Source organism: Molothrus ater, chromosome 1 (assembly GCF_012460135.2).
Source record: "Molothrus ater isolate BHLD 08-10-18 breed brown headed cowbird chromosome 1, BPBGC_Mater_1.1, whole genome shotgun sequence".
In the NCBI taxonomy this organism is placed as follows: Eukaryota; Metazoa; Chordata; class Aves; order Passeriformes; family Icteridae; genus Molothrus; species Molothrus ater.
In genome coordinates this window covers 100,492,237-100,518,647 of record NC_050478.2, presented here as the reverse complement: position 1 = coordinate 100,518,647, position 26,411 = coordinate 100,492,237, and the positions used below count along the sequence as shown (strand labels likewise).

General features: G+C 41.7%; 2 protein-coding genes across 2 annotated transcripts in view; one reads left to right on the top strand and one right to left on the bottom strand.

Moving 5' to 3' along the window:
* MPPE1 (metallophosphoesterase 1) overlaps window positions 1-4,121 on the bottom strand; it is a 30,155-nt gene extending 26,034 nt beyond the window's left edge. Inside the window, exon 1 of the mRNA XM_036404468.2 lies at window positions 4,100-4,121. The gene's annotated coding sequence lies outside the window, so the exon portion shown is untranslated. The remainder of the gene's footprint in view (window positions 1-4,099) is intronic.
* Window positions 4,122-4,226: 105 nt separating this feature from the next.
* Window positions 4,227-25,756, top strand: IMPA2 (inositol monophosphatase 2). The gene is made up of 8 exons (XM_036404471.1): window positions 4,227-4,437; window positions 10,584-10,717; window positions 15,270-15,374; window positions 16,671-16,716; window positions 18,956-19,064; window positions 22,554-22,662; window positions 22,809-22,960; window positions 23,769-25,756. Exons 1-8 carry the CDS (start codon window positions 4,318-4,320, stop codon window positions 23,882-23,884), a joined length of 891 nt encoding a protein of 296 aa, XP_036260364.1. The 5' UTR covers window positions 4,227-4,317; the 3' UTR covers window positions 23,885-25,756.
* The last annotated feature ends 655 nt before the right edge of the window (window positions 25,757-26,411 follow it).

Sequence of the window (26,411 nt, the reverse complement as noted above, 5' to 3'; positions counted from 1 at the left end):
TATCTCATACACCACTCAGAACAGTGCATTCATCAAGCATTATGCCCTAAATAACTCATTAGCGAGCATTATGAAAAACAGTGCCAGTGTTAGGAATTCCTGAGTGTCTCTGATGGAGCAGAAGTGGGATCAGCACAGCTCTTCTGGGGAGTTCAGCAAGAAGAAAGAGCATCTCCTTATGATCTAACTTCCCTTCTTGTAGGCAAAAGGAAAATCTGGGCCAAACAGCCTCTTTCATCAGATATAAAATCTCCCATTGCAACATTAGGTTTACATTAAACTGCAATATTGTAGCAGTTTGCACAAACAAAAAGCTGCTCGGCTGGGTTACCACGTAAAAGCAGGCTCAAACTACATGCTTTGTGAGATTCCTGATAAAACCTCTGGGGAAAAGGACTAGAGATGGTAAACAACAATTTTATATGACTAATCCAATGTAATCCTATGCTGGGTAAAAAAGCCATCTGCACGGATTCCCACTGAAGTGCACTTTAATAACAGTGCAGCGAGCCTCTGGCTGTCACACTGAGGAAACGCTTTCTCACTCAGGCTAATAATTGCAAAAGATTTCTTCCTTTTTCATTTTTTTCACCCCTCTGTTTCTATTAAAGCTGTTATACACTTGTCCTCCCGTTTTATTCCCTGTTAGGAGATCATCCATCAAACCCATGAAGTGACAAAGATCCATCAAGCCCATGAAGTGACAAAGATCCATCAAACCCGTGAAGTGACAAAGATCCACAGTGGAAGGCGTCTGAGGATTCCACGTGGACGGCCGGGTAGCTACAGCGAGGTCACCCTCTCTCTGCGAAACTACAACCTTTTTTATTACATCACTGCAGCCTGCAATTACTGTCAGAGTAGAGAATGGCAAGCTGTCTGCTGAGGCAGAATTAAACCAATTCCAGCTGCGGCAGCTTCCCCCCCCCCCGCCTCCCGAGTGACCCTGGGTTTTGCGCCGAGCAGAGCGCGGTGGGGACCCCTGCGTGGCACACAGAGCAGCTTAGGGCAGGAAGGGAAGGAGACTGGCCACCCCCAGCTGAGCCACACCTAAGTCAATTAGGGCTTCACACCCCGGGAGAGAAGGAAATCCGTGACTAGGCTCCCTTCTCTCCTCTGAGGTCAGAGAGAAGAGGTTTTCCCCTCCACTGAGCATTCATTGTCTCAGGGAAGGAAGTCTGACATCCTCACAAATCTGCCTGGGGCTCAGGAGGATTGAGGCAGACAAAACACCCAAGAAACACTTGTATTTCAGGTTCATCAGGATGGGCCCATTCCAAGTGGACGAGATTAAACACGTGGCGTGTGTGTAGGTTACGAAAGGCATGTGAGAGGAACTGGCTAGTGTTTGGGGTTATGAAAGATCAGAGGTTATGAAAGACCTTGGCAGTTATGAAAGATGAGCCAAGAGTCTGATCCAGCAAGGCAGAGAGCAGCCTCAACCAGCTCGGAGGTGAATGGATAGTCAAAACCAGCCAGCAGCTCACATGAGGAAGCTCACACTGCCTGGGCAGTTCTAGGCTAAGGAATGTTTGAAAAAATCATGGACTAGGAGAATGATAAAGGGAAATATTACCATTTAAAGGCCTTACAGGCAGCTGTATTTTTTTCCAAAGTATTTTGGAAGGTCTTAAAACACTAGCTGCAGTTACTGATTTTGTAAGTATTCTTTACTGGCCTTCTAGTTCTGTTTTAAATCTACCTGCACAAGTCACATAGCTGCAGTGAATCTGTAAAAAATGAGGTCTCATTCAGACATTTTGGCCTCTCAAGTTCAGTCTCTGGTGACCCTATTGTTACTATTCTACCACCAGAATGAAGAGAAGGCTGGGGAAATTCTCCTGTTCAAATGCTTATTTTCCAGACATCACTTAGAAAGAGGACATACTCCTGCTAAGAAAAATATTGAGAAGAGCACCTCCCCCTCTTTGTAACAGTACATCTCTGTGATGTTGTGTGTAACTTCCTGTAGATACCTTCAGTGGGGTTACTTGTGTATCCTGCCTACTGCATTGTAATTCACACTGCCTGCTTTTAAAACATGCCTTAAACAGCTTTCCAAATGCCTCTGTGGCAGCCCAATAACAACAAATCTCCAGGTATTGAGGCATATGGGAAGAAACCATCTGCACTACATCAGAATAGGATCTAGCCTGTTTCAACAATAGGTATAGACTTTTACTGTTCATAAATTCAGTAACTAAAACTTTGTAGTTCAAGGTAAAACACAGAAAACACTTCTATCATGGTCTGAGATGCTTCCTAGAATGCAAAGCCATGATTGACTGTACATTTTCTTTTTCACCAAAGTTAAAGCTGTCTATACCACATCTCAGCAGTCCACAAATCTCACCAGGAAATATATTTACCCATCTGGCCCTACACAGAAACTTTCTAGGGAAGGTCCTGAAGATACCTCATGTTATGGCAGCAGTAAAAAGCACAGATTTCCAGAACCTAGAGGAAACTCAGATTAAAGAAGGATCCAGATCAATTCTGTTCTATACTAGTCCAAATTACACTGCATGTTTGTAGGATTATTGCACTTATGGAAACTAATCTAACATAAGAACAAAATAAATATGCATTTGGAGGAAACAAAACAGTCAGCAGAAAAATTGACAAGCATTTGGTGAAGATTTATTCAAGAAAATTTCATCATTTCATGATTCAACCATACTTTTACACTTTGTTAATTCACCTTCTCAGAGTTTGTTAGAGTTTTTTTTTTTTTTTTATGATTCAAAAAGGGGACTAAAAAATAGTTCATTAAGTAGACTGACAGCCTTGCTGTCTTTGTGGCATCCACTGCCAGGGTGCAGCTTAGAAATTTAAAGAATGAAGTTGAATTCCTGTGCTACAATCCACAAAGTTCAGTCCCTTGCTTTAGAAGAAAAAGTTCCAAGTCTTTAATTTTAAAAAGTGTCTGTTATTTTTGTGAACTACCTAGGCAAGAGTGTCCCTCTTATCCCAAAGTCATCTGTGTCCTACAAAATAAACAACAAAAGAAAATAGATCTAGATTTAGGGTCTGTTACATTAAGTAGAATACCCACGTCAATTTAATTTGGCCTAGTCTCTAGGAAATTAATTCTGTGCTCAGAGATAGTAAATGGTGGTGTTATGCAATTTTCACATGCAAATGTGTTTGCTACTAAAGCATCTCTGTTCTAGCCCTGAAAATGAAACTCTCAACCACAAAGCAGGTGCTGAAAGACAATAACAAATTTCATACACTCTATGTACCTAATGCCTCTTTCAAAAAGCTACGCTGATGGACTCTGTCCCTGGGCTCTCTTTTTTCCCATTCAATGCCAAGTGTGCATCAGAACAAGTCATTTGGAAAAGCCTCACTCTGACAGATAAAGTGTGTGTTCCCAACACTTACTCGGTGTTTTAAGCACAGCAGTCTGGCTGCTCTATTGCATAAGCACGCACTCATCCTGGGCTGCCCTCCTTCTAAGAGGCGGATCCAGAATCGCTCAGCTCTGTTCCCTGCTCTGACGGCATGGCAATTTGGCTTACACGGATTCTGGAACAGCGGGCTCTGAATTCTCCTCATCCTTGACAAATTCAAAATGACACACGAAGACAAGGGGAAAATAGAAAGGGCCATGTATTTCTTACCACACACTTGAACACCCAAGCACTAACACGCTGAACTCCCGAGGCCTCTTTTCCCACACTTTTCCCCTTTCCTTCCGGAGATGGCCAATGCCAGCCCTGGCCAGATTTCCCCCCCCGCCCCGACAGCGGGGCCCTCGTTCCGCGGGATGGCTCTGGGGACACGGGGGCAGCGGAGCCCCGAGGGGCCGCTCGGCCTGGCAGCGCGGCTGCTCCTCCTTCTCCCGGGGGAAACAGGAGCGCCCCAGCCCCAGCCTGGCGGTCCCGGCGCCATGTCAGGAGGGGCGGCCGGGCCACGGCCACGGCGATGGCGGCGCAGCCTGCCCTCCGCATCCCGTATCCCGTACCCCGCACCCTGCCCTCCGCATCCCCCCTGCGCACCCTGCCCTCCGCATCCCGCCCTCTCGGCTCGGCCCCGGCGCTGCTCTCCGCGGTACCCCCGCCTCTCCCGGCGCTCCTCCGCCCCCGGGGCTCACCTAAAGTCAGCGCCCAGCGCCCAGCCCGCCTTCCCCATTGACCGCGGCGGCCGCCTCTCCCCGCCCCGCTGCTGCGCTGGGCGGGGCGCGGCCGGGGCGCGCAGTGACAGCGCCGGGCGGTGTGAGCGCCCAGGGCATCCTCCCCGGCGGGCGCTCCTGGGCGGGGAGCCGGGCCCCCCGCGCCCCCCGGCCCCGCTCCGGGCAGCGCGGCCGCCGCGATGAAGCCGTGCGAGGAGGAGGAGGAGGAAGGGCGGGCAGCGGCGGCGGGCGGCGGTGGCGGGGACCCCTGGAAGGAGTGCGCGGAGGTGGCGGTGCAGCTGGCGCGCCGCGCCGGGCAGGTGAGAGCCGGACCGGGCTGCCCCCGCGGCCGGAGGAGCCTCTCCCGGTGTGAGGAAGGGCCGTGCGAGCGCTTGGCTGGGGCGTAGAGCTGGGGAGGGGGAGGAGGGCGGCGGGCTCGGCACCCGCTCAGCCCGGCCGCCGCGGAGCCCTCGGCCGCGGGAGGGATGGCGGCAGCGCGGCCCCATCCCGGGGGATCCCACAACTTGAGGGGCACATCCCTCGGGGGCCCCATCCCGTGGGGACCCCAGAACTGGGGGGGCACATCCCTCGGGGGCCCCATCCCGTGGGCACCCCAGAACTGGGGGGGCACATCCCTCGGGGGCCCCATCCCGTGGGGACCCCAGAACTGGGGGGGCACATCCCTCGGGGGCCCCATCCCGTGGGGGCCTCATGCCGCGGGGCCACTTCCCTCGGGGCCCCCGCCCTTAGGGGTGCTTCCCTCGGGGGTTGCATCCCCTCGAGGGGCCCCTTCCCTGGGAGGCCCATCCTTGGCGGTTGCATCCGTCGGGGCCAGCATTTGTTTTCCAGCAGCTTGTGCAGAGAAAAATAACCATGTCAAGGAGGTTTTCTCTTGTTGGATCTGGCAGAGTCTTTAGAGTGGCCGAAATTCACTTGCTAGGGACAAATAGCTGTGAGGAAGGTCTGTATAGCTTATTTCAGATCCGTGTTTTGACACAGCAGATCAGTCATCTCAGGAGACATCCTGACCCCACTCTGTGCAGCAGCAGAACTTCTAACAGAGCCAAGAAGTGGGATCAGCAGATTGATTGATTGAGAAACTGGGGGAAACACCAATTTATGCAGCAATGTATATTTCTCTCTCACTTCCATTCTGCTCTATTTTGAGCTCTCTACCTATACACTGTGCTCTCTACCTATACACTGTGATTTAAGAAGCCCCCTTTTCTGTCTTGAGTGCAAGACCCATAACTTTTCCTTAGGATGTGTTATTAAACATATTTTCTCCTTAGTGAAAAACAACTACACAGATGAACAGAATGCCAGAGGAAAGGAGGCTTGTTTTAATAATACAGGGACTAAATGGATAATCCAAATCAGGATGACAGGTCATGCTCTCACAGACTCTCAAAACAGGAGTTTCTCTGGAATAGTCATTCTGCCAGCCATTTCACAAGAAGAGACTCATGACTTGCTCAAGCCTCCACACCTTATTTCTCAGAATACCAATTTGTGAAGCCAGCTTTAAACTTCCCTGATCATTTCACTTGCTTAGAAAATCACAGCTGAGCACCTTTTCCTGGAAGAAGTAAACATTCCATAAGACTAATCCTTGAATTCAAAATCACAGTTTGCCATTGCTACCTTGCAAATGGCAGGAAATAGCTGATTCCTTGGCAGGCCAAATTTAAACCAGCCAAGGATGTTGTTTAAGTAAGACTTTAAAAACTGGGTAATTTTTTTCCCAGTTATTTTGTCATGCTAAGAAATCTTTTTTGTTACAAAAGGCACTGGAGATCCTTCTGAAAGAAAAGGTGCAGGTATGGCTCTATTTTATTTAAGTGTCAATCTGCTTCCAGCTATTCCCAAATGAAACTAGAGCTAAGGACACCTAGTGCAGTATAGCGTGCATTTGGTAGGACTGGAATTTTGTTGAAAATTGAGTGATAAAGATGGGAGTTCATTTGATCACCAAAAGCAGTAAGTTCCACTAGTAATTTTTTTTCTTCTGCTTTTCTTCCCATCTCTCAGACCTCTCCACCTTCACCTCCATCCCCAGAAATCTGCTTGCACTCTCTGTCTCCCCAGATCCAACTCCAGTCTCCATCCCTGCATGAGACTTTGCCTCTTCAGCCTTTCTTTTCAGGGGCTCCTTCTCAGGACAGTGGCAGGTTAGAAAGGGTTGGAGTCATTAGAAAATGTCTACAAGAGTCTTGGCCTGAAGAAAAATGTGAACTTCCAGATTATTTTGGATTTCTAGGAAAAGTCAACCAGTAATACAGTTTTCTGGTCTCCCCTTTTGGTTTATACGACTACTTGATTTTTATTGCATTGTGTTTCATGACTATAGATAAAATATATCTTCTTTCCAAGAGATAGGAGTCTATACTCTGGAATAGTTTCTTCTAAACTTAAAAGGCCAATAAAGAAGTGATGCTTGAATATGTGCCTAAAGTGTTGTTGCTGGAGTAACCTCTATTACTGGGTTAAAATCATTGCTTCTCTTGCCCATCCTGTTGTTTAGTTCTTAATACTTTTATGAAATATCACAGGCTCTCATTTAATATATGTGGCTGTTTCATAACATGAATGGTCATGGTTTTGTAATGTCTGTAATTGACCTGCTTTAAAATTCACTCTATAAGCCCACAAATAACTGCACTTTTCCAAGCTTCTCTTCTGCTTTTTCTGTAAGTAAGCTGCTTGCTCTGTTCATAAGAGTACACCCATAGGTTTGATACGAGTTTTTGCTCAAGAAAAGCAGCCATGACCAGTCTGTGCATCTTTGATGCTGTTAAGCACACTGAGTAATATCTGCACTGTTCTCTCCAATTGCAGAATTGGAAAAGCTTCACCAAAATGAGTAAACATACATCCAGATAAAAATAAGAGTAAGAAACTAACACTAGGACATAGTATGCTGAAGTCAAAGCCTTTTTTTTTATTTTTCTTTTTTTTTTCTCTCTTATTTTTCTTTCTTTTTTTCTGGGAAATCATTTTATGAGGCATAGCAGACCTAGAAAAATACCACTAAAAAGTAAAAAGACAAAACTTTCACTGGTATTCTAAAAAGCCAAGATTTTTTTTCCATGATGTTAGGTCCCAGGGAAAGTTTTTAGGCTATTTTCTATGTAACATGGACAGATGTTTTAGCAAACCAGATTGGAATTTCCTGAATTATTTGCAGGTACTCATGCTTTTTATCTAGGTGTTTGAGTTTATCAGTCAACAAATATTTCAGGACAGTATTGCAAGCATCCAAAATCCATCTTGGATCTCCCAGAAGTGTATGGTGAGTGCAAGCAGTATGGTGAAATGAAATACTGAAATATCTGACATGAGCACACTACTGTAGGTGGCTCTCCTGGCAGGTATTGGGGGGAAAGGCATCTTGACCCTCTGTCTTCCTCATTCTGCTTTGTTGGAATAAATTTTACAAAGGCATTAAAGAAGGAAGAGTCCAGGACTGACTGCACTGAGCCCCAGTGTCTCCATTTCCCCTGCTCCATGGGAATGAAGGAGGGAGCAGGGAGACCCTGGCTCTTGCTCTGTGTTGTGGTCTCCATGTAATGATGTAAATGCCCCTCACTTTGCATACCCCCCCAAATGCTCCCAAGCAGGGTATTAGGATAAGATCTGCATTAGAGGAGGGGCAGCATGAGCTAAGAGTGTTAAATGGCTCTGCTCTAAATAACCATGTTCCCAAAAGTCAGTTGCTTAGAAATTGCTGAAAAATCTAGGGACAAGCCCTAGTACAGGAATAAAGTCTAGTAAAATACATTTAAAGTCAAATTACAGCATCTTGATTGCCAATTTCATTGTACAATGGGGATAAGGTGCAACCTCCTCTTTCCATTTCATCATCCTGTAGTTCCTCTGCTTTCTGCTTGGCTGCTACCTGTAACCTAGAGTGAGACTTCTATGGAACCCCACTTCCATCTGGAAAGACCAGGCAATTGTAGCAGGTATCCACAGACATTATTGTAAGGCTTTTGCAAGGAGAGGAGTTGAGTGATGCTCTCAAAGTATTCTGAGGCAGCAGGCTCTAACAGTCCTTTGGTGACTTTTAGGGATTTTTCAGCATAAATTGAATTCTACACTGCTCTGAGCTGTTTGATCATTTTCCAGACAATAAAAGTTTTTCATCAATTATGCAGAAAATGTGATCCTTGTGTGGTGCTACTCTGGCTTGGGCTGCATACCTATACAAGCTGGAGCAAATGCGTGGGGTCCCTTTCGTCAAGCCCTTTGTAAGTGGCAGAGAATTAGCAGAATCAGAGGCATCCATCCTGTGTGCTGTGGGTGAGCCTCCACTGATGTGGTGCCCATTTGTGGCTGGTGACCTCAGCCCAGCACCATGACTCGTCTCCTCCTCTGCTCTTGACATTCTGCTTGCACAAGTGGTGGGGAGAAGCAGCTCACTGCAGGGCTGGTAAATGCTAAATGTGTGTCGTGGCTCCTTGGCACGACAGAGGAGGTGGGTGAGAGGGCCATTGGCCACCACTTCAGAGTGCAGGCACACCCTTGGCTGGTCCCACCTCATGCTGGCCACCAGAGAAACAGACAGGGTTAAAGTTAAAAATGGTGGTGAGCAACTGGGCAAAGGATCAGAGATGAAAAAATATTCATGTGCAAAGTGTTGTACTCAAACCAGAGAGATCAAGTGCCAGAGCATGCAGTGCAATCAGCTGATTGCAGAGCATGTCCACAGGAGAGAGGTTTCATCTCTGCTTTTTCTTTCCCAGCAAGGCTCAGGTATGATCTCACTGCCCTGCTGAGCAGTGGCACTGATTTAAATGGCTGCAAAAATCTTAATCTATTATGCATTCAAACTGAATAGAAGTCAAGAGCGTGGCATTGCTAAGAAGAAATTCAAATCTTCTCTGTCAAAAGGAGGACATTCCTCATCTATTTCACTATGTGAAATTCCAAGCAGTAAAGACAATAGGAAAGTAATGAAGAGCAAATAAACTAAAAGGTATCAGCATAGCAGATTTTTTAGAATACACAACTGAGGAGTGTTTTGGATTTTGCTTCAGGCTGAAGAGGAGCCCAAGGGCCTTGCTGGAGTTACAGTTTTATGCTTCCATCGTAAATCCTTCAAGACAACCACACAGGGCATTGAGAGGAGTAAAAAGATTAAGTGTGGTTAATATTTTGGTATACAGTAATGAACTTAGCAAGACCTCAAACTGGAAAGTACTACCTGCCCTCACAAGCTCAGTAAATAGGCACAGCTGATGTTTTACAGCTCACAAAGCAGAAACATTAGTCCAGATACCTTCTATAGTAAGGCAATAGTTGGCCATATCCATTATTTGTCAGATCAGTTAGCACACTCTTCAAATATAGTATTTTATACTACAAAAACCAAGAGTTGAGATGACATTTGGGAGTTTCTGATTCCCTTTCCCATGCATAATGCAGAAGAACCATTTTCTTTGGTCATCAAGTATTTCTCAATGGTTTTGAAATACTTTGATCAATGGAAATTTAGTTAAGCAATTTAAATATATAAATTTTAGATGAGAGTTAGAATGTTGATCGTGTTGCTGCTGGGTTACAAATAAGTGGTACTTAATGTTTGCTTTGTTTTGACTTGGGTTTTGTAAATTTCAAATGATTTATCATTTTCACTGGTTAAAAAATAAGTGATCTCCTTTTGCATCCTTTCCCTTTATTTTTCTTTTTAATGAAGAAATGGGAAAAAAAAAAAAACAGAAAGAAAATGGGGAAAATGGTGAAAAGCTTTCATTAAGTGTTTTCCCATATGTGCATTTGTACTTGAGCTTGTAACAGTTATACCCTGGAGAATCAGACAAAGACATTTCCAGAAGAGAGTCCAGGTTTAAATCATTTTTTCATATCTAGGGAAAGCTTCAATTTTTATTCTTGTTAAATACATAGCAATTATTTGGGAACCAGAGGGTGGTCAGCATTTAAAGTTCAAAAAACCCCACAAAAACCTCAAAAAAACTATGTGTCTTTGTTGGCAAAATGGAAACCAATTATGACTGCCTTATTGCATATCTTTTAAATTAAGAGAGTAGTGGGGTATTGGCCATGTATATTAAAAAAAACAAGGAAAAAGAACAAGAAGAAAGAAAAAGCGCTTTCCTTGAAAAATGCCTGAGCCTTGAGGTTTTTTCTTACCTTGTGTATGCTTGTGGTAATTTTTTAAATCATGATGACTGCCATTATCCTTTTATTCCCTTAGTTGCATTCCTTAATCAATCCTTTTCTGAACTGTCAAGAGTGGTTTTTGCAGAGTGATTCAAAATGCCGTATTCCAAAAGAGCACTCATTAGCTCAGAAGGATTTTTTGTCAAAAAATTATAACAGCCTCTGGTAGAATTAGGCCTACAGCTGTTTTTCAGGATTAGCTGTATTTTTTTCAGTGAAGATATTATTTTAGTATGCACAGGCTGAATGCCCAACAAATCTGATTTATGAACTTCTGTTTCAGATTATTAGGAAAGCTCTAACAGAGGAAAAACAAGTGTCCACAAAGACATCTGCAGCAGATCTCGTGACAGAAACTGATCATTTTGTGGAAAATTTAATTATTTCTGTTCTGAAAGAGAAATTTCCTTCCCACAGGTGAGTGCCTATAGAAACTATCAATGACCTTTTTTTGTCCTTTCCATGCTGCGTATCTGACTGGTATTTAAAGGGAACTTTAAAAGTCTGTGTATCTTTCTTATGCCTCTGTATCTTTCTTATATATTAACCTATTGTTCCTACACTTTTGTAGGACTCCTCTTTTTTTAAAAAGTACCATTTCCTTCTACTTAGTAGTTTATATTTTCTGTGTTTCTTGATATGTGTATTTAATAGCAATGTTTCCCCTGTAGGGACATCATGGATGAAGGTTTCATGTGGATCTCCATGATGTTCAGATTACTGGTCTGTTGCCTACTGTATAAGAATTTTGCTAATGCTATCTATAAAAATATAGCAGAAATATATGCTAGCAAATGTTCCATCCTGCAGACCTTTCCTGTTGCCATCACACATATGCCTTTGCCAGATCAGGAGAGGTAAAAGGGCATTTAATTACATTTACCTTGTGTTCTGTAGTGAGAAGATCAGTGGGAAGCAGGGCTATTTGTCATCATCATCATTATTTGATGCCTACTCATAAACAAGCTATAAATTACTACATGGGGTGCAAACCCAAGGTTTTAAAAGTAGATCAGGTTGTCAATTCCTCTTGATTTATTGTGATCAACTTGAAAATAACAACTCAGCTCACGTACAGATTAGAGAGAGGGTTTGTATTAGTTGCCAGGTTTGGTTTGATGCAGAGACTGACATTGATTTCTACATTTGACTTCAGTGGATAAAATTAATTTTCCTGCAGAGCCAGTGCAAAGCCTGTGTATCCTTTAAATAGTGTCTGACTCCCTTCTAACTGGGGGCATCTCTGATGGGGATGAGCCTTGCATTCTAGTGCTGAGCAGAAATGAACAAAGAGCAAAATCTGAAGGGCTCAGCTACTAATCTAATTGTCAGCGATGCTGCTGGGCAAAAAACCAACACCATAAGAAGGAGCAGAAAGCATATTTTTGTACTAAATATGGCTTTCTAAATACATGCTGTATGTGATGGCATACTGAAGCAGTACTGTACAGCATAATGTGTGGTTCTTGGCTGCAATTCTAAAGAGAGTGCCAGGCTTTACAAGCCTATTATTTGTGTAATATTCCTTCTACTATTGCTGGCTGTGCTCTTCTCTCATCTCCACTCTTATGTTAGTTTTTTTTTTTTTCCCTGAGCAGTCTGGAGAGAACGTAAAACCTACACATTTCTCATAAAATGCAAATCACCAGACACACTCAAGTTACTCAGAATGGGAACAAAAGTTGTAAGGTCAGCATAGGCCTAGCAACTAAAAAATCCCAGATATTATCAACTCCATACAGGTAACTTCTGACTTTATAAGTAAATGAAGGAACTGCCATTTCTTCAAGACAATCTTATTTTGGTAGTGGTTGTTGGGTTTGCTTAGAATTTGTTTAGATAATTAATGCATTTAGATTAAACAATAGATTAAAGCTAAATTTAACTAGACTAGATTAAAACACGTGCAATGAGGAGTCTACAAAACCAGTCAGGGGTTAAATTGAAGTACAATTAAAATATTAAAAGATCATTTATATTGTATTCAGTCTTTCCCCTAACCAGGCTGTTGAAAGCAGCACTGAAGATTTCTGTGATTTCTTTTTCTTCTAAATCATCTTGATTCTTATGTCTTCTGAATCAAAAATGGACTTTAGATGTTAGAAAAATTAAAAGGGATCTTATTAGAATCTGCCATTGAGTCTTGAGATACTAGAAATAGTATATTTCCAATATATACTGAAATAGTATATAATAGCATATACTGAAATGCTCAGAAGTACAGAGAAATACTAGGAAAATCCATTCAAAAAGTAATTCTGTCCCATGTTTCTTTTTGTTTCTTGGTTAAGTGGTGTGTATCATCTTCATTCACACTTCACTCAAGTTTTAATCTTTGCTCACTTCCTAGTACTCTGATGTGCCCCAGAGATGTTTTTTCAGATAGATCCAAGAGTTGTGGGTAGGCACAGCCAGACTACCAGGGGCTGCTGGTTGCAAAAGGCTGTCCCAACATTTAACCTTGCTATTATTACACAAACTGTCATCTTTTGTGTTCCTTGTGGCCTTAATTCTGTAGACATTAAAATCAGGACACAGGAGTTTAGGAGGGTTACATCCAACTCTGGCTTCCCATTTTTCTGTCCTCGGATCCCCATATGGGGATCGGTGAGGTACCTGCCCAGCCTGAGTCTCCTGCATTTGACTGGGTATCATTCCTGCTGCACATTATGGGATGTTACAGCTTCCCTGCTGCTCCTGCAATGAATTTCAGAGTGGCATGAACAGATGTAGTCTAAAGCTTGGCTAAAATTACTAGAGTCATTTTCAGTGGGAGTGAAGTGTAATCCAGATTTGAGCAGAGGTCAACAGAGCTGGCAGGCTGGCATGGTAAATTAACTGTTTTAATGAGGTGGTTACCCTTCCCACTTCTCAAGCTGCTCTGAGAATTTACTCCAGTACTTCACACTGGGTGTTTTGCTTCATTTGCAGGTTTTTACAGGACACAGAGCAAGACATCAGAGATGACCTTGCAGGACTCTCACATTTCCCAGTGTTGTATAGCAGTAAGGGGGGTGTTTTGTTACCCATTAGCCCAGATTTCATAAAACGTGCACCTAATTTGGTCTACATCCATTTTGGAAAAATTGCTCTTGAGCATGAAGATTTTATCAGTGGCACTGCTGTGGCCCAGCTCCAGGTTAGCATTTCTGAGCTCAGGGACTGCAGCATCACACCCCCGCTGTGAGGGAAAGGCGAGGGACTGGCTCATGATGCTTCAGGGAGAATCATCTTACACAAAAATACTCCTGTCTTTAAGGAGGTTCTCATTTCACCTTTCTTTGACTGGACAGACAGCAGCTATAGTTCAAGCTCCAGCTGGGGGAGCTGGCAGAGGGCTGAAGCAGAGGTATCATTTATGTGGAATATGGATAATCTGAGGTGGGATGGAAGGTGCTCCAGCTACAAGAAGATGAACCTCCTCTGCATCCAGCAGCACAGAGAAGGCATGGGCTGGGTTTGGATGCTGATTATAGGATTTGTGAAAGCAAAAGTCAAGTGATACAGCACCAACAAGACAAAATAATGAAATATTTAGAGCAAGGAGCCTGCAAAGTGTTAAGTTAAACTGAGAGTTTCAAACACCTGTTCAAGTCTTTCTCGTTTCTCAGTTGTGCATTAGCTCTTTGTCCTTCAGCTGTTTCTTTTAATGGAGATGAAAATAGTAACAAACACTTCCTAATTCCCTCTTTGTATCAGCTGGGGGTCTGTAATACCATCAAAATAGTCTATTTCTGCTTAGGTTGAGGCAGAGTAGCACTTGGAAAATTCAAGAAGTCTCCTCCTGTGCTGTCTGCAGAACATTTTAAACTCATGACTTCAAGTGTTATCTGGAATCATGAGGTACAGGTTGAAGACATAAATAAAATAAAATAAAATAAAATAAAATAAAATAAAATAAAATAAAATAAAATAAAATAAAATAAAATGGCTGCTACTCTAGTCCTAGGGAAGGACTCTTTTGCAAAAGACATTTTCTCTTTATTTTATCCTTTTTTGTTTCTCTTTGTGTCTTTGAAATAAGCTTTTTTGTCTTCAAGCATTTGCAGAAACTCTGAATACCACTACCAGCTGTTCAAATGTGAAACCACCAGCAAGATGTAGTACTAGCAGTTGGATTCCACTCCTGCTGTATATAAAGGATTTTATGAAAATCTGTGAGAGTAGCACCTGCATATCTCTTACAGAAAGAGACCTCGGGCAGTTTATGGGAAAGCAGGGATAATTAAGGTTGACAGGAAATGTGCCAGAACTGGATGTTCGTTTCCCAGGGAAAAAGGAGGAAAAAAAAACTACTAAAAGAAACTGGGACAGAACAACAGAAGAGAAGATGATCTCAGATTTCATTTTGTGCCTTGTGCATCCAAACAACAAACAAGCAAAAAATAATTTGTTGATTTTTTTCTGGGTCATGGGAAAAAGAAAGTCCAGCTTTGTAAACCTCTTCATTTCCTGAGTCAGATTACTGTAAAAAATACAGATAGGAGCAAGATTGTGGATTTTCTAAGAGTGTATTATTTCCTTCTGACTGAATTTGACTGCAGAAGAGAAGCAGATACAGTTTGCAGCTTGTATTAGTTACTGGAAGAGACAGACCTAACCCATAAAATTATATTCTGCATAAAATAATCTTCTCCTTAAGTTCCAGGGATGCCAGTTCAGATCCATTTCTGCATTCATTTTCATGGCTTCCTTAATGGTATATTGGGGAAGTGTACATAAATAGAGTTCTTTTTTGCCATGTAAAATAGTGTGCTGTAGAGTTGAGAACTCTCCCTCAAAGTCTCTATGAAAGTTACCAATTCCTAAATTTAAAAAGCAGTATGTGTGTTTACATTTATACAAGAATGTTTTATGGAGAGAGGGAGAAGTTCTCTCTTAAAAACCAGAATGATGGGGTTGTATTTTCCAAGTCTTGTATCTAAGCTAATGTTCTGGGATACTTGTTTTACCCTTGCACCAAATGCAGGTTCATTGCAGAAGAATCCACTGCTGCAGGTTCAAAATGTGTCCTCACTGACAGTCCCACCTGGATTATTGACCCTGTTGATGGAACGTGCAACTTTGTGCACAGGTAAGTGCCCTGGGAAACCCATCAGAACCCAAAGTGTAGCTTCTCACAGTTCCTCCTGATGGTGCTTTTCCCTGGTGGGGACTCACACATAGGAGCCATCCCTTTATCTCTTGGTACCTGGTGTGGTGTGTGTGGGGAAGGCTGTGTTTGTGCTGTTACCTGAGGGCAAGATGGAGTTTGTGCTGCTGCCCCATGGCTCACAGCCCCAGCTCACAGCCCTTGGCTCACATCCCCAGCTCCCAGCCCCAGCTCCCAGCCCCAGCTCCCAGCCCTGCTCACCCACAGCCACCACGGGTCACCGTGCAGGGAGAACAAGGCAGTGCTGTGAGCACAATTGGCCCGGTGCCTCCAGTGGGTTTCGCACATTCCTGCCGGGAGTTCTCCCCTTCAGACCCAGGCGCTTCCTTCTTCCTGGGAAGTGCCACCCCTGCATGGCACTGAAAAGTGAGCTGTGCAGAGATGCTGGTGTTACATTTCTAAAGTACCTCTACAAAACTAGGGGTCCTTGCTGCAAAAATTAAGACTTTTAATTCATCATTCGAGTGTTAGGAGCTGTGAACTAATGACTATTCATAATATTTGTACTTAGAAACCCTGCCTTATAGTTAGCAGCTTAAAATAACTACAACTTTCATAAAGCAAAAAAAGAAAAATTTCCTTGACTATTGGTGCAATTACACAGAATTCCAGGGGAGGTGGGCAGTGTCATGTGGTGATGGTTCATGCAATTAAGTGACATTTCCTCTTTCTAGCAATATTTTCTGGACTTCCAAAGTCCTTTTTGAAATGTGTTTTTAAGAAATGAATTTATTTCATTGTTTAAAATGTAATATACAGTAGTCTAAAGGACCAAATTAAATACATGATCATCACTTTGAAAAATATAGAGGAATTGGTTTCTTTTTATGTTGGTGTTAACAGCAAGGTATCTCCATGCTACTTAATTGCCATCTCAGATGCAAAGTTTGAACAAAGCGTGTTCTTAAAAGCAATGACTTGTTACAGCATGAGTGGTTTTATACTGGATAATTCAATTACACTAAAGCAAAAATTTCCCTAAAATATACTACGTGTTCAGTGTAAAAATTGTGATGTCTTCATGAGTTTATTTCTTGCCTTCTCCAATATTAACTTACATTTTAAAATGAATTGACAAAGTTAAAGAGACTGACAAAGGAGAAATAGTCAAGGGCATTTTGACAAGCCCCATGTGGGGTTTTGTTGCCTAAGGGGGTTGCATAGGGAGTAAGTTGAGAGATTTTTCATCAGTACTACTTCATTTCTTACTTTTCACAGATTTCCAACAGTGGCAGTGAGCATTGGATTTGCTGTTAACAAAGAGGTATGAAGTATGTTCTTTAAGATGGGCACCTGAGAGTTGGCTAGAAGTCTCAAAACCATGTGGGAACTTTAAATTGAAAACCAAAAATTTAAAAAATCAGTCGCTACTCAGGTTTTCCTATGCTTTTTAAACACATCTGATCACACTCTACTCATCTAAAATCGTAGTCCTGCGAAACCTATTTATGCCAACTGGCAATTAAAAAGATTATATGAATTATTAACAGTATTATGGGATTTATTTGGATAAAAAGGAAGTACTGATGTGAGCAAGGTTTAGTTAGACAAAACCAAAATAAGTTCAATTTAGTGTTGCCTCTTCATAATTTAAACATATATCCCAGTGTTCCTGTGTTATTATTATTGCTTCTTTCCTGCTAGCAGTATCTGTGAAAGCTAACTCCTGCTAGGAGTTAATGTAGAGCTGATTTTATGAAGAGTGCAAAATTATGGGCCTAGTTCATTCAATCTACAATTGTGTTTTTCTTAATGTAGTAAAATAGCTATATTTACCTCATGAGACCTTGATTATAGTTAGGGTGGGAAGGTACCTAGCCTTCCAATGTGCCATTTTGAGTTTCCTAGCCATAGTCATTTGTGCTAGTGCTTTTTCTCCAGATGTTGCTGGTTTGCAATTTGATATATATCTATGAAGTAACTAGTTACTCAAATTGCCAATGAATGTGCCTCTTTCAGCCTAAATCCACAATTTTAATATATGTATAGCTTTAAGCAAAGCCAGCAAAAATTCTGTGCAGTAACAACCAAGTTTTCAGATGTGCTAGTACCTCCTATTGATTTAAACAGAATAATGTTGTGTACTTCTCTGGTTTGAAGGTTTCCAACATAGAAACTGCAGAGAAACACTTCCATGCTTTTCTGAAATTTATTCATTGCCAAAGGTTCTTTTGAACACTACATTTTATTACCAGACAGTTTTTGCTGATATTTATGTTTTCTAGAACACCATCATGATTTTGATGCTGCATATTTTGGGTTATGTAAACTAAACAAAGCTGAAACAAAAGTAAAGAATGATGTTAAATCTCCCTCAGTTAAACAATTAGGACAAGCAGAAAAAAGAGTAAACTGAAAAGAAGCCAAAGTACACACAGGGGAACTGGCCTGATTATAAGCCTTGAAGAAATTCCTGCAAGATGTCTTGAGGGAAAGAGTCTATAAATAGTGTGTCCCTCAAAAAAACCCCTTGGTTTAGATGGGACCTCAGGGTAGGGAGCCAGGACAGTCTATTTCCTTTAAATTGTCTCTGATGAACTCCAAGTGCAGCAAGAGAAGATTTGAAGTTTAGAACATCTGAGATGTTTTCTTGACCTTGTGGCCAACTTCAGACGCCTCGGGCAAGTCACTTAATTTTTGTGTACCCCTAAATTAAATAATGCTCATATTACTGATCTAGGGGCAATTTTCAGAGCTGACCCTTGAAGTTTGTAAAGTGCTTTAAAGTCTTTTGATGGAGCCTATTAAAGTAATAGAAATTTTAAATACCAAGGGTGTAATTTTGACCCTCTTTTCATTGGTAAACAGAATCTCCCATGAAAAGTCCAGTGTTGCACATTCTTAAGCTTTCATTGAGGGTATTTCTGTCCAAACTCCTTCTCTTGGAGTCCTGTGACTTCAAGAGATTTTCACAAAAGGATTTTGCAGAGAAGGATTTGAACAAGTGACTGGAGTGTACTGCTTTGATTGAAAAGGCAGAAAAATTCAATGCACCACCAAAGCTGCCTCCAAAAGCATCCACTGTTAATAAAGAGTGCCATGACTCCTGAGTTTGGATGCCTGACTGATCCTGGGGCTGTAAATCTTTGTGGTCCAGCCAAGGTCAGTGGGCTTGCTTCAAGGAGTAACTGCTCACCAGTGAAAGCAAAGCATTCAGAGTCTTGCCTCAGAGGTCTTGCGTATTTTCAGTAAAAACATTTCAATTGCATTTGAAAACAACTCCGTGTTTAATCCATTCTAATGTGAACAGAAACAAGCTGTGAGTAAGGATTTAGAGGATCAGGAACACCTTGCATTAACTTTTCTTTATAAACTGAATTTTATATGACCTATATCTCAATATCACAGTAATAGTAAAATTATTCCAGTTTTTTAGCATCAGTGTAATCTTTATTATGTGTACCAATTAAAATATTGCTGATCTTTTTGCCATTAGTAGTTGTTTATATTTATGATGAGTAATTTGAGTTGCATTCATTTCTTTCCTTTTCAAAATCTTAAAGCTTGAATTTGGTGTAATTTACCACTGCACTGAAGAACGATTATACACTGGTAGAAGAGGTCAAGGGGCATTTTGTAATGACAAAAGGCTTCAGGTATCAAAAGAGACAGGTTGGTCTAGATTTTGTTAGAACTCTAAAAGGAATATATTAATTTTGTTTCAGAGTTGTTGCAAATCATCATTAGGATAATGAACATCATTATCCTGATGGAAAGTATTTCACCTGCATGATAATTTTGTTGTTTTGTGTTTGTTTTTTTTCTGAAAAATCACTTTCCTCCTTTTCTTTTTAAAATATACATCTGAATATGAACTATTTAAATAATTCTAAACTATTTTGCTTCACAACCACTGTTTAAAATAAGGAAGAATGTATAGATTCACCAGTTTCATTCCAGCTGAGCCCTGGCATAACTTTTTATAAGCAGAATGCAATGGGAATGGTGAATCAAATTCAGAGTACTATTGTGGCTGCTATTCACTTCTTTTCCAATGATCTTGTACGTCACAGAGTGTCTGATGTCTGTAGGCAAATGTGCTAAGAGTGAATTAAAGGGTGCATGCTTCATTAGGGGCTCTTTAACAGCTTGCTCTGGTGTGTGAGGTTTGTTTCCACGTACAAATAGCCAGCAACACTTGGCCAACGCTTGAATGGAATTCTTTTCCCTTTTATTTATAGTTAAACCAAGTCATAGACATGTCTGTTTACCTAATGATTATAGAAAATAATAATTTGGTATTATTTAGAGAAGTTTTCTTTTAGTTAATCAAAATGCAGAGGAGAGCATAGCACTCAGCTGTAAGTGGAAGCAGACATATGCCAGAAGTGTGCACCACTGTACCCACAAGATGGTAAAAATTTCACCCCAAAGAGAGATGTAATGATCTCAACACACAGTAAATTCAAGCAATTAGACATACAGATTTCTTTAGTGCCTGAAGTAGACCCTGCATCAAAATTTCACCTGAAATTTGGGAAGTTTTGCTATTCATCTAAGTTAATAGTGATCTGGGGTCTGCATATTTGGAGAGACAGATGGTAAAGTCATTATGAATCTTAAATGCCTAAGATTTTAATCACTGATTACACATCACATTTTTATCAATGCTCAAATAGCTCATATTCCAAAAAAGCCCATACTGGCAGAGACTATTAGGGAGACCAGAGGTGCTCCCAGCTGGACTGCATGAGCCACTGTGGAAATGGCCTCACATGCTTTTGCAGCCAGAGAGTTCTGATTTCCAGCTGAGCAATGAACAGTTTTGGCACATGTCACTTCTGTCTTCCTTTCTCTAGACATCCAGTCCATGTGGGTGTCTAGAACATAGCAAGGGAAATAGACCTTCCGCCCTTCCAAAGGCTTTGAAATTTTCTTTTGTTTTGAGATACATTATTTTGTGGTGGGAAATTTTCACCAGTGAACCTGGATCTGCTTTAATCTCACTCCTACTCATATTATAAGTTTTTTTTTAATCACAGTTGCTCTCTAAGGGCTGTGGCTTCAGTGAAATAAACCAACCCTGGAAGACAGACTTGTGTTTCCCTCTACCTGCCACTGGAATTGAAGTGGCCATGATGTGTTTGAGACCTAAGCTGTCATATCACTTGCTGCCATTTGTTTTCAGGAAATGTGATGTATGATGTTGATCTACACTTATACATTCATTGTTCAGGCTTAATCATCTGAAACCACAGCCCAGGCAAACATTGTTCTTTGTCAACACCCAGTTTTGTAGAGGTTTGGTAGGGAGTCCGTGCAGCCATGATACACTTAAATGAAGGATCCATCTTCCCTGTTATCTTGAGCTATGCTTTCTTCTCATGCTTAGATTCATGTCAGGCCTTACATGTGCTAATATTGTAAATGTATTTTCTTTTTTGATCTTCTGGGGTCAACAGAACTGATCTTTTCCTCATAAATTTATCCATATCACTGTTAAATCTTTTCTACTAAGCCCATATCTTGAGTTCCTGAAATCTTAGAGTGTCTTGTGATCAGTCAGCTCCTTTTCCTAAGCAGTGACCTCCCTCTTAGTTGCCTTAGTCTATTCATCCAATTTCCAGCTGTAGCCTTGAGGAAAATTGAAGAGATCTGTCTATGCATTAGAAATATTTTTAGTAACATAAGAATAACTGTCTCAGTTATAAGTTAACTATGACTGGCATGGTGTGAATGCCTGGCGCATTTCAGCAATGAGATGGACAAACTGGGTCTCTTATGCAAAATAATCTAAGGCAGATAGCTTTCACCATCCAGAATTTTTAGTAGTGACTAAACAACAAATAGCCTACAGTGTGCCTGGATTTGTGTTTTTCTGTTTTAACACAGTAATTTAAAAAGCAGCAGTTGAATCTATGTTCCTACAGTTAATATTTGTGACACCCTATAACTTTTAATCTAATTACACACCTGTTACTTACCAACCATTTTACCACATTGCTTGAATCCATAAGGTTCATCTGCAATAGTACATTTTTTGGTAGCCTGTTTAATTAAATGGTGCCCCACTCCAGCCTTATTTGCTCTCAAAAACCTCCTTGCTCCTTGTGCAGAGCACTTTCAGCTGATGCAGGTAGCTGTAAGAACCAGGCAGAGGTTGCCTACCTGAAGGAATGCCTCACCTTCAGCCCAGGGTAGGAGGTGATGCCTGGCACCGGGCACAGCCCAGTCAGTGAGTTCTCAACCACTAAACCTTTGAGTTTTGCCATGCCTTTAATGCCTCTGAGTTCAGCTGGCACAGCAGGAGCAGGGACACTTGGCATTTGATCAACCATCTCCACCTACATTGGCATACTCTTATTGTAGCCTGGAAGTATTCAGATCTCACATGAGGGCTGCTTCAACCCCTCTCAAGTCACTGTGAGTCTCTCCTTTGACTGTACACAAGGTTGGAATCTCCATCTGCTCTTGGACAGCATTGCCTTTGCTGAACATAAGACAAATGGAACTTTCACAGATTATTATTATTATTATTATTATTATTATTATTATTATTATTACTACTATTAAAAATACTGCTTTAATTTGTCATAAGAAGGGGTTTTTTAATGTCATAAGGTGTCTTCAGTCTTTGAAATGCCAGAGTGGGCTGTTTCTAGGTCACTGGTGATTTAGGGAGAAACTTTTCTTTCCTCTTACTGGGTTCCCAAATGTTTATAATTGGTTAACAAATTACATTAGAATTCCCTATTCAAGAAGCATCGTGTTTTCAAATATGAATAGATTAACTACATTAGAAGTTACTAGATTACTGGATTATTCTTAGTTGACTGCTAATACTAGTGAATTTGCCAAAAGGTCGATGAAATAAAGCAATGTATGGAAAGAGAAGGAATCTAAAAATGCATTCTTGATTTTAATCCTCCTGTTTTGGTGTTTTTTTTAAAGTGTGTTTAGAACAGACCATTTCTTAGGAGAAACTTAGTCTTGCTTGAGTTTCTATGCAAAGTTGTCACTTTAAGAAAAAGTTTGGGGTAGAAAAAGGGGCATAAAAATTATTTTTGTGTGAAAAGTCCATTAGTGTTTAATTTAAAAACAAATTTATGGAACCTACCTGGTAGCTGCTGAATTAATGGAAACATCTCTCTACCATTGCAGATATCTCGAAGGCCTTAATTTTAACAGAAATTGGTCCAAAACGTGACCCTGCAACTTTGAAATTGTTCCTTGGTAACATTGAGAGACTGCTCAAGGCCCAAGCACATGGGTAAGATGTTTTACAGTATATGTCTCACGTTTGTGACCAAAAAGTCTTTGAAAAAAGTAATTAAAAAAAAAAGATTGAAACAAGTGTGTTGTACACATAGGTTGAAGTCAAAAGCACTTTCTTCTTTGTGTTGCTGTGGGGTGCAGGGTCCGTGTCATCGGGAGCTCCACGCTGGCCCTGTGCCACTTGGCGTCCGGCGCTGCAGACGCCTACTACCAGTTTGGCTTGCACTGCTGGGACCTGGCAGCAGCCACTGTCATCATCAGAGAGGCAGGAGGCACCGTGATAGACACTTCAGGTGAGCAAAATGCTCTTGCTTTTCCACTGACTCTCACGGGGACTGGGTGAGTGTCACCCCTGTGACACTCATTTCTAGCAATATCCTGTAGAAAGGTCTGTACCCTCCACTAGGCTCCAGCTGGTTATTCAGAACACACTGATGTAATTCCAGCATGGGCTTTCAGCACATCTTCTGAGTCCAACTGTACTTCCATGACTTTGAGTAATTCCCTCAAAGCCTCGTATTCGCTGTAAGGAACCAGCCCAGGAGACTGGCAGGTACACTCAGACATTCCAATTAGATTTCAGCAGAGACATCCTCCTGGGAAAGGAGGACTCTGAGGTACCAGTATGGACATATATGACTAGAAACTACTCAGAGGGAGTAAAGGGCGCGGCACAGTCTCCAGATTATTGCTTAATTAAATTAGATGGTGCACATCTCAGAGTAATGGTTTACTGGTGACCAATACCTGGATACTGTGGAAAGATCTGGTCGATTAAGAAGGGTCATGAATGAACTGATTGAACTAATGAACTAAGTGAACTAGTTTCTGTTTCGTTGCTAGAAAAGGGGAATATTGCTTTTATTGTTGGCTACTGAACAAATCCTGGCATTCACTGCTCCTCTTGCATACTTTGGGTCTGTATCTAGAATTTTATAAAATATTTTTTTGCTGGAGGTTTCCATGTAGGCATTGTTGAGTGAGGTTGTCCTTCCCATCCCAAAAGGAGCTACGTATGAAGTTGTTTCTGTGTTTCTGACCCAATCTAATTACAGCATGGCTTATATATAAGGCACTTCTCATTAATCCTCTTGTCCTCAGGGGGACCTCTGGACCTTATGTCCTGCCGAGTGATTGCTGCAGGCACGAGAGAGATGGCCATGTTCATAGCTCAGGAAATACAAACCATTCACTACCGGCGGGACGATGAGAATTAAACGCTCCTTGGGCGGAGCTCGCCCTCTGAACCGCGTAACGTTTGCGAGATGGGTGTCCTGAAAGGGTATGTGATTTCAGCAGGAAGGTTCCTGGGAAGATTTTCTGTGTCAAATATTTTTTATAAATTTATTACCACATGGGAAGGCATAGGGAGATTTTTAGAGCTCCTAAGAACCGTGTTTTCTTTTTAATATGTATCTCTTTCAGCAGTATCTTTTTTATAAGATAGAATATTTTACTTGTAGCAAATGAGTCTCAAAATTAAGTTGTAATTTCATATCTGTGGGGCTGATATTTAGTCTTTTGTAACACACAGCTAAAAAATGGAATTTTATTTTTACAGATGCAGATCTCAGGTAAATGAGCTTTAGGACTGTAGTAAGGGAGGAGTAGTTGAGATGTGTGCCTATAATAATACCCCTGTTCCACGATGCTTAAGAATGCAATAAAAATGGCATTGTTATTTCCTAATGAGGTCATAGCTCTGTATCCATATATGTACATGTCTGTTTGTCTGTGTGTGTGTGTATATATGTGTATATATGCACCTACACGTGTCCATGCATGTATACACACACATCCCCAGGGGTGTATGTGTACATATATGGATGCCCTGGATGTTTACAGAAACTAAGAGAATGCATAGAGAGAAGAAAGCTAATATTGGAAGCTGTTTTGAGGTAATGGTTTTTTTTAGGTTACTTAGGTGATTCCAGTCAGGGCTATCCAAATGGCAAATAGCAGAGCTGACCATGGAAAATGTTTAATTGTTTTACAGACTGCCCAGGTAGTTTTGTTTCCCTTCGTCCCTCTGCATGGGCATAAATCATACTGTCCTGTAGGCCTCTGTAAGATACTCAAACCTGCAAACAATTACTACCATAGAGTACTTATAGTTAAAACCAGGAATATTGAACTCAAGCTGAGTTATTCACAGTATTAACTATGACATGCAGCAGTAGGAGGCCAGCAGAATAGAGCACAGTGTCAAAGAGCTGTTGGTTTTAGAGAAACTTCAAGCAGAACAGCAGGATTTGGCCCCTTACAGGCAAGTTATTAAAAATATGCACATAAGATATGCTTGCAAAAAGTTGTAAATCACATGCCCTTCTTGCACAACGTTGTAATCACACTTTTTGATCAGAAAAGCCTGTAAAATCTGTTACATAGATTTCCTAAATACACAGTTGTTCTCTATCCCTGTATCTAGCCCATAATTTCTATTTAGAGTGTGTTTTAAATCATGAGCACAGGGAAAACACAAGTGTGTTGAGAAAAGCAGTTGACATGAAATCACTTCTATTTTTTCATCAAAAATTTAATTAAAAGGTATCTCTTTTTTGCAAGAGTGCAAATTGAGTAAAGGAATGAGCCAAAAGAGTTGGTTAAAAATCTAACTTTTTTTTGTACACTGCATGTGTAGACTTTTTAAACATGTTCAGATATCTGCTTAGAAGATACAAACTAAACAATATTTTTAAAAATAACCTTGTGTGTGTTTCTTGCAATGAAAAATGTTTTTCACTGAATATAACATGAAGTTCTGTGTGATTTCTGGATATTTTTTCATGAGAAATACAAATTATTGACTGTGTAAGGAACATCTAAATTGAACTAAGCATTTAAAAGCTAATGGTTCTTTGCAGAAAATCAACACTTTCCATCACAGTGATGAACATTTTGTCACTGCTCCCTTTTACCCCCTCCATCTCTTTGTACCCCTGTTTGGAAAAGGAGATTGTAAGCCCTCTGGGGCAGGGACTACAGTAGTTTGGCTCTGGGTTTTCACAGTGCTAATAGGATGAGATTCTGGTCCACAGCTAGGCACTGAGGTGCTATAATAATACAAATAATAAATGCTAATGGGCTCACTTGTCTCTTGTTCACTCTCCCCGCACGTCCCGAGCACAGAGGAGATGGCAGTGACAGATGCAGGGCTTGGTGGCACCGCTCTGATTCCAGGCTGCTTAGCCCTGGCAGCCATGGGAGCAGCTGGGGCTTTGCTCAGGCTTGTGCCGTGCCCGTAAGCCCTGGAAGGAAGCTTATGCTGGCAGGGAACCAAGTGTGGGGGGAGCTCAGCCCCACTTCATCCGCTCCCCCCTCACCCTGTCCCCCCACTGCATGTGTGAGAGGCTGCTTCGTGGCTCTGTGAGGTTTCCCTGCAGCTCAGCTCCCTTGTACAAAGAGAGGCTCTGACCCAGTTAGGGCTGGTGTGCCCTGGTGCTCCCAGAGCTCGGGAAAGCAGGGAAATCTGTGCATCCACTTCAATGGCACACGCCAGAGATTCACAGAGCTGGGAGCCAAGCAAGGCAGGAAGGGAGAAGTGCAGAAACCCAATCCCAAGTTCTCATTTGTGCCCAGGATGCAGTCTGGGTTTTTATTTGGACTGTAGTCCAAGTGTGTTAAACTGGCCCTGTGTGTGGGGAGCAACAATCCTGCCTCCCCCACCTCCTCTGCTGCCTGTGTGCCAGGACAAACATTTCTGAACCCTTCCAGGGGAGCAGATGAGTGAAGTGATCTGCCTGC

Bases quoted from the DNA above. Each gene is read 5' to 3' on its own strand.
- IMPA2 (XM_036404471.1), top strand. From the start codon at position 4,318: ATGAAGCCGTGCGAGGAGGAGGAGGAGGAAGGGCGGGCAGCGGCGGCG. The intron at 10,718-15,269 runs GTGAGTGCCTAT...CACCAAATGCAG, and splicing joins GAGAAATTTCCTTCCCACAG to GTTCATTGCAGAAGAATCCA. The intron at 16,717-18,955 runs GTATGAAGTATG...AAAATCTTAAAG, and splicing joins GATTTGCTGTTAACAAAGAG to CTTGAATTTGGTGTAATTTA.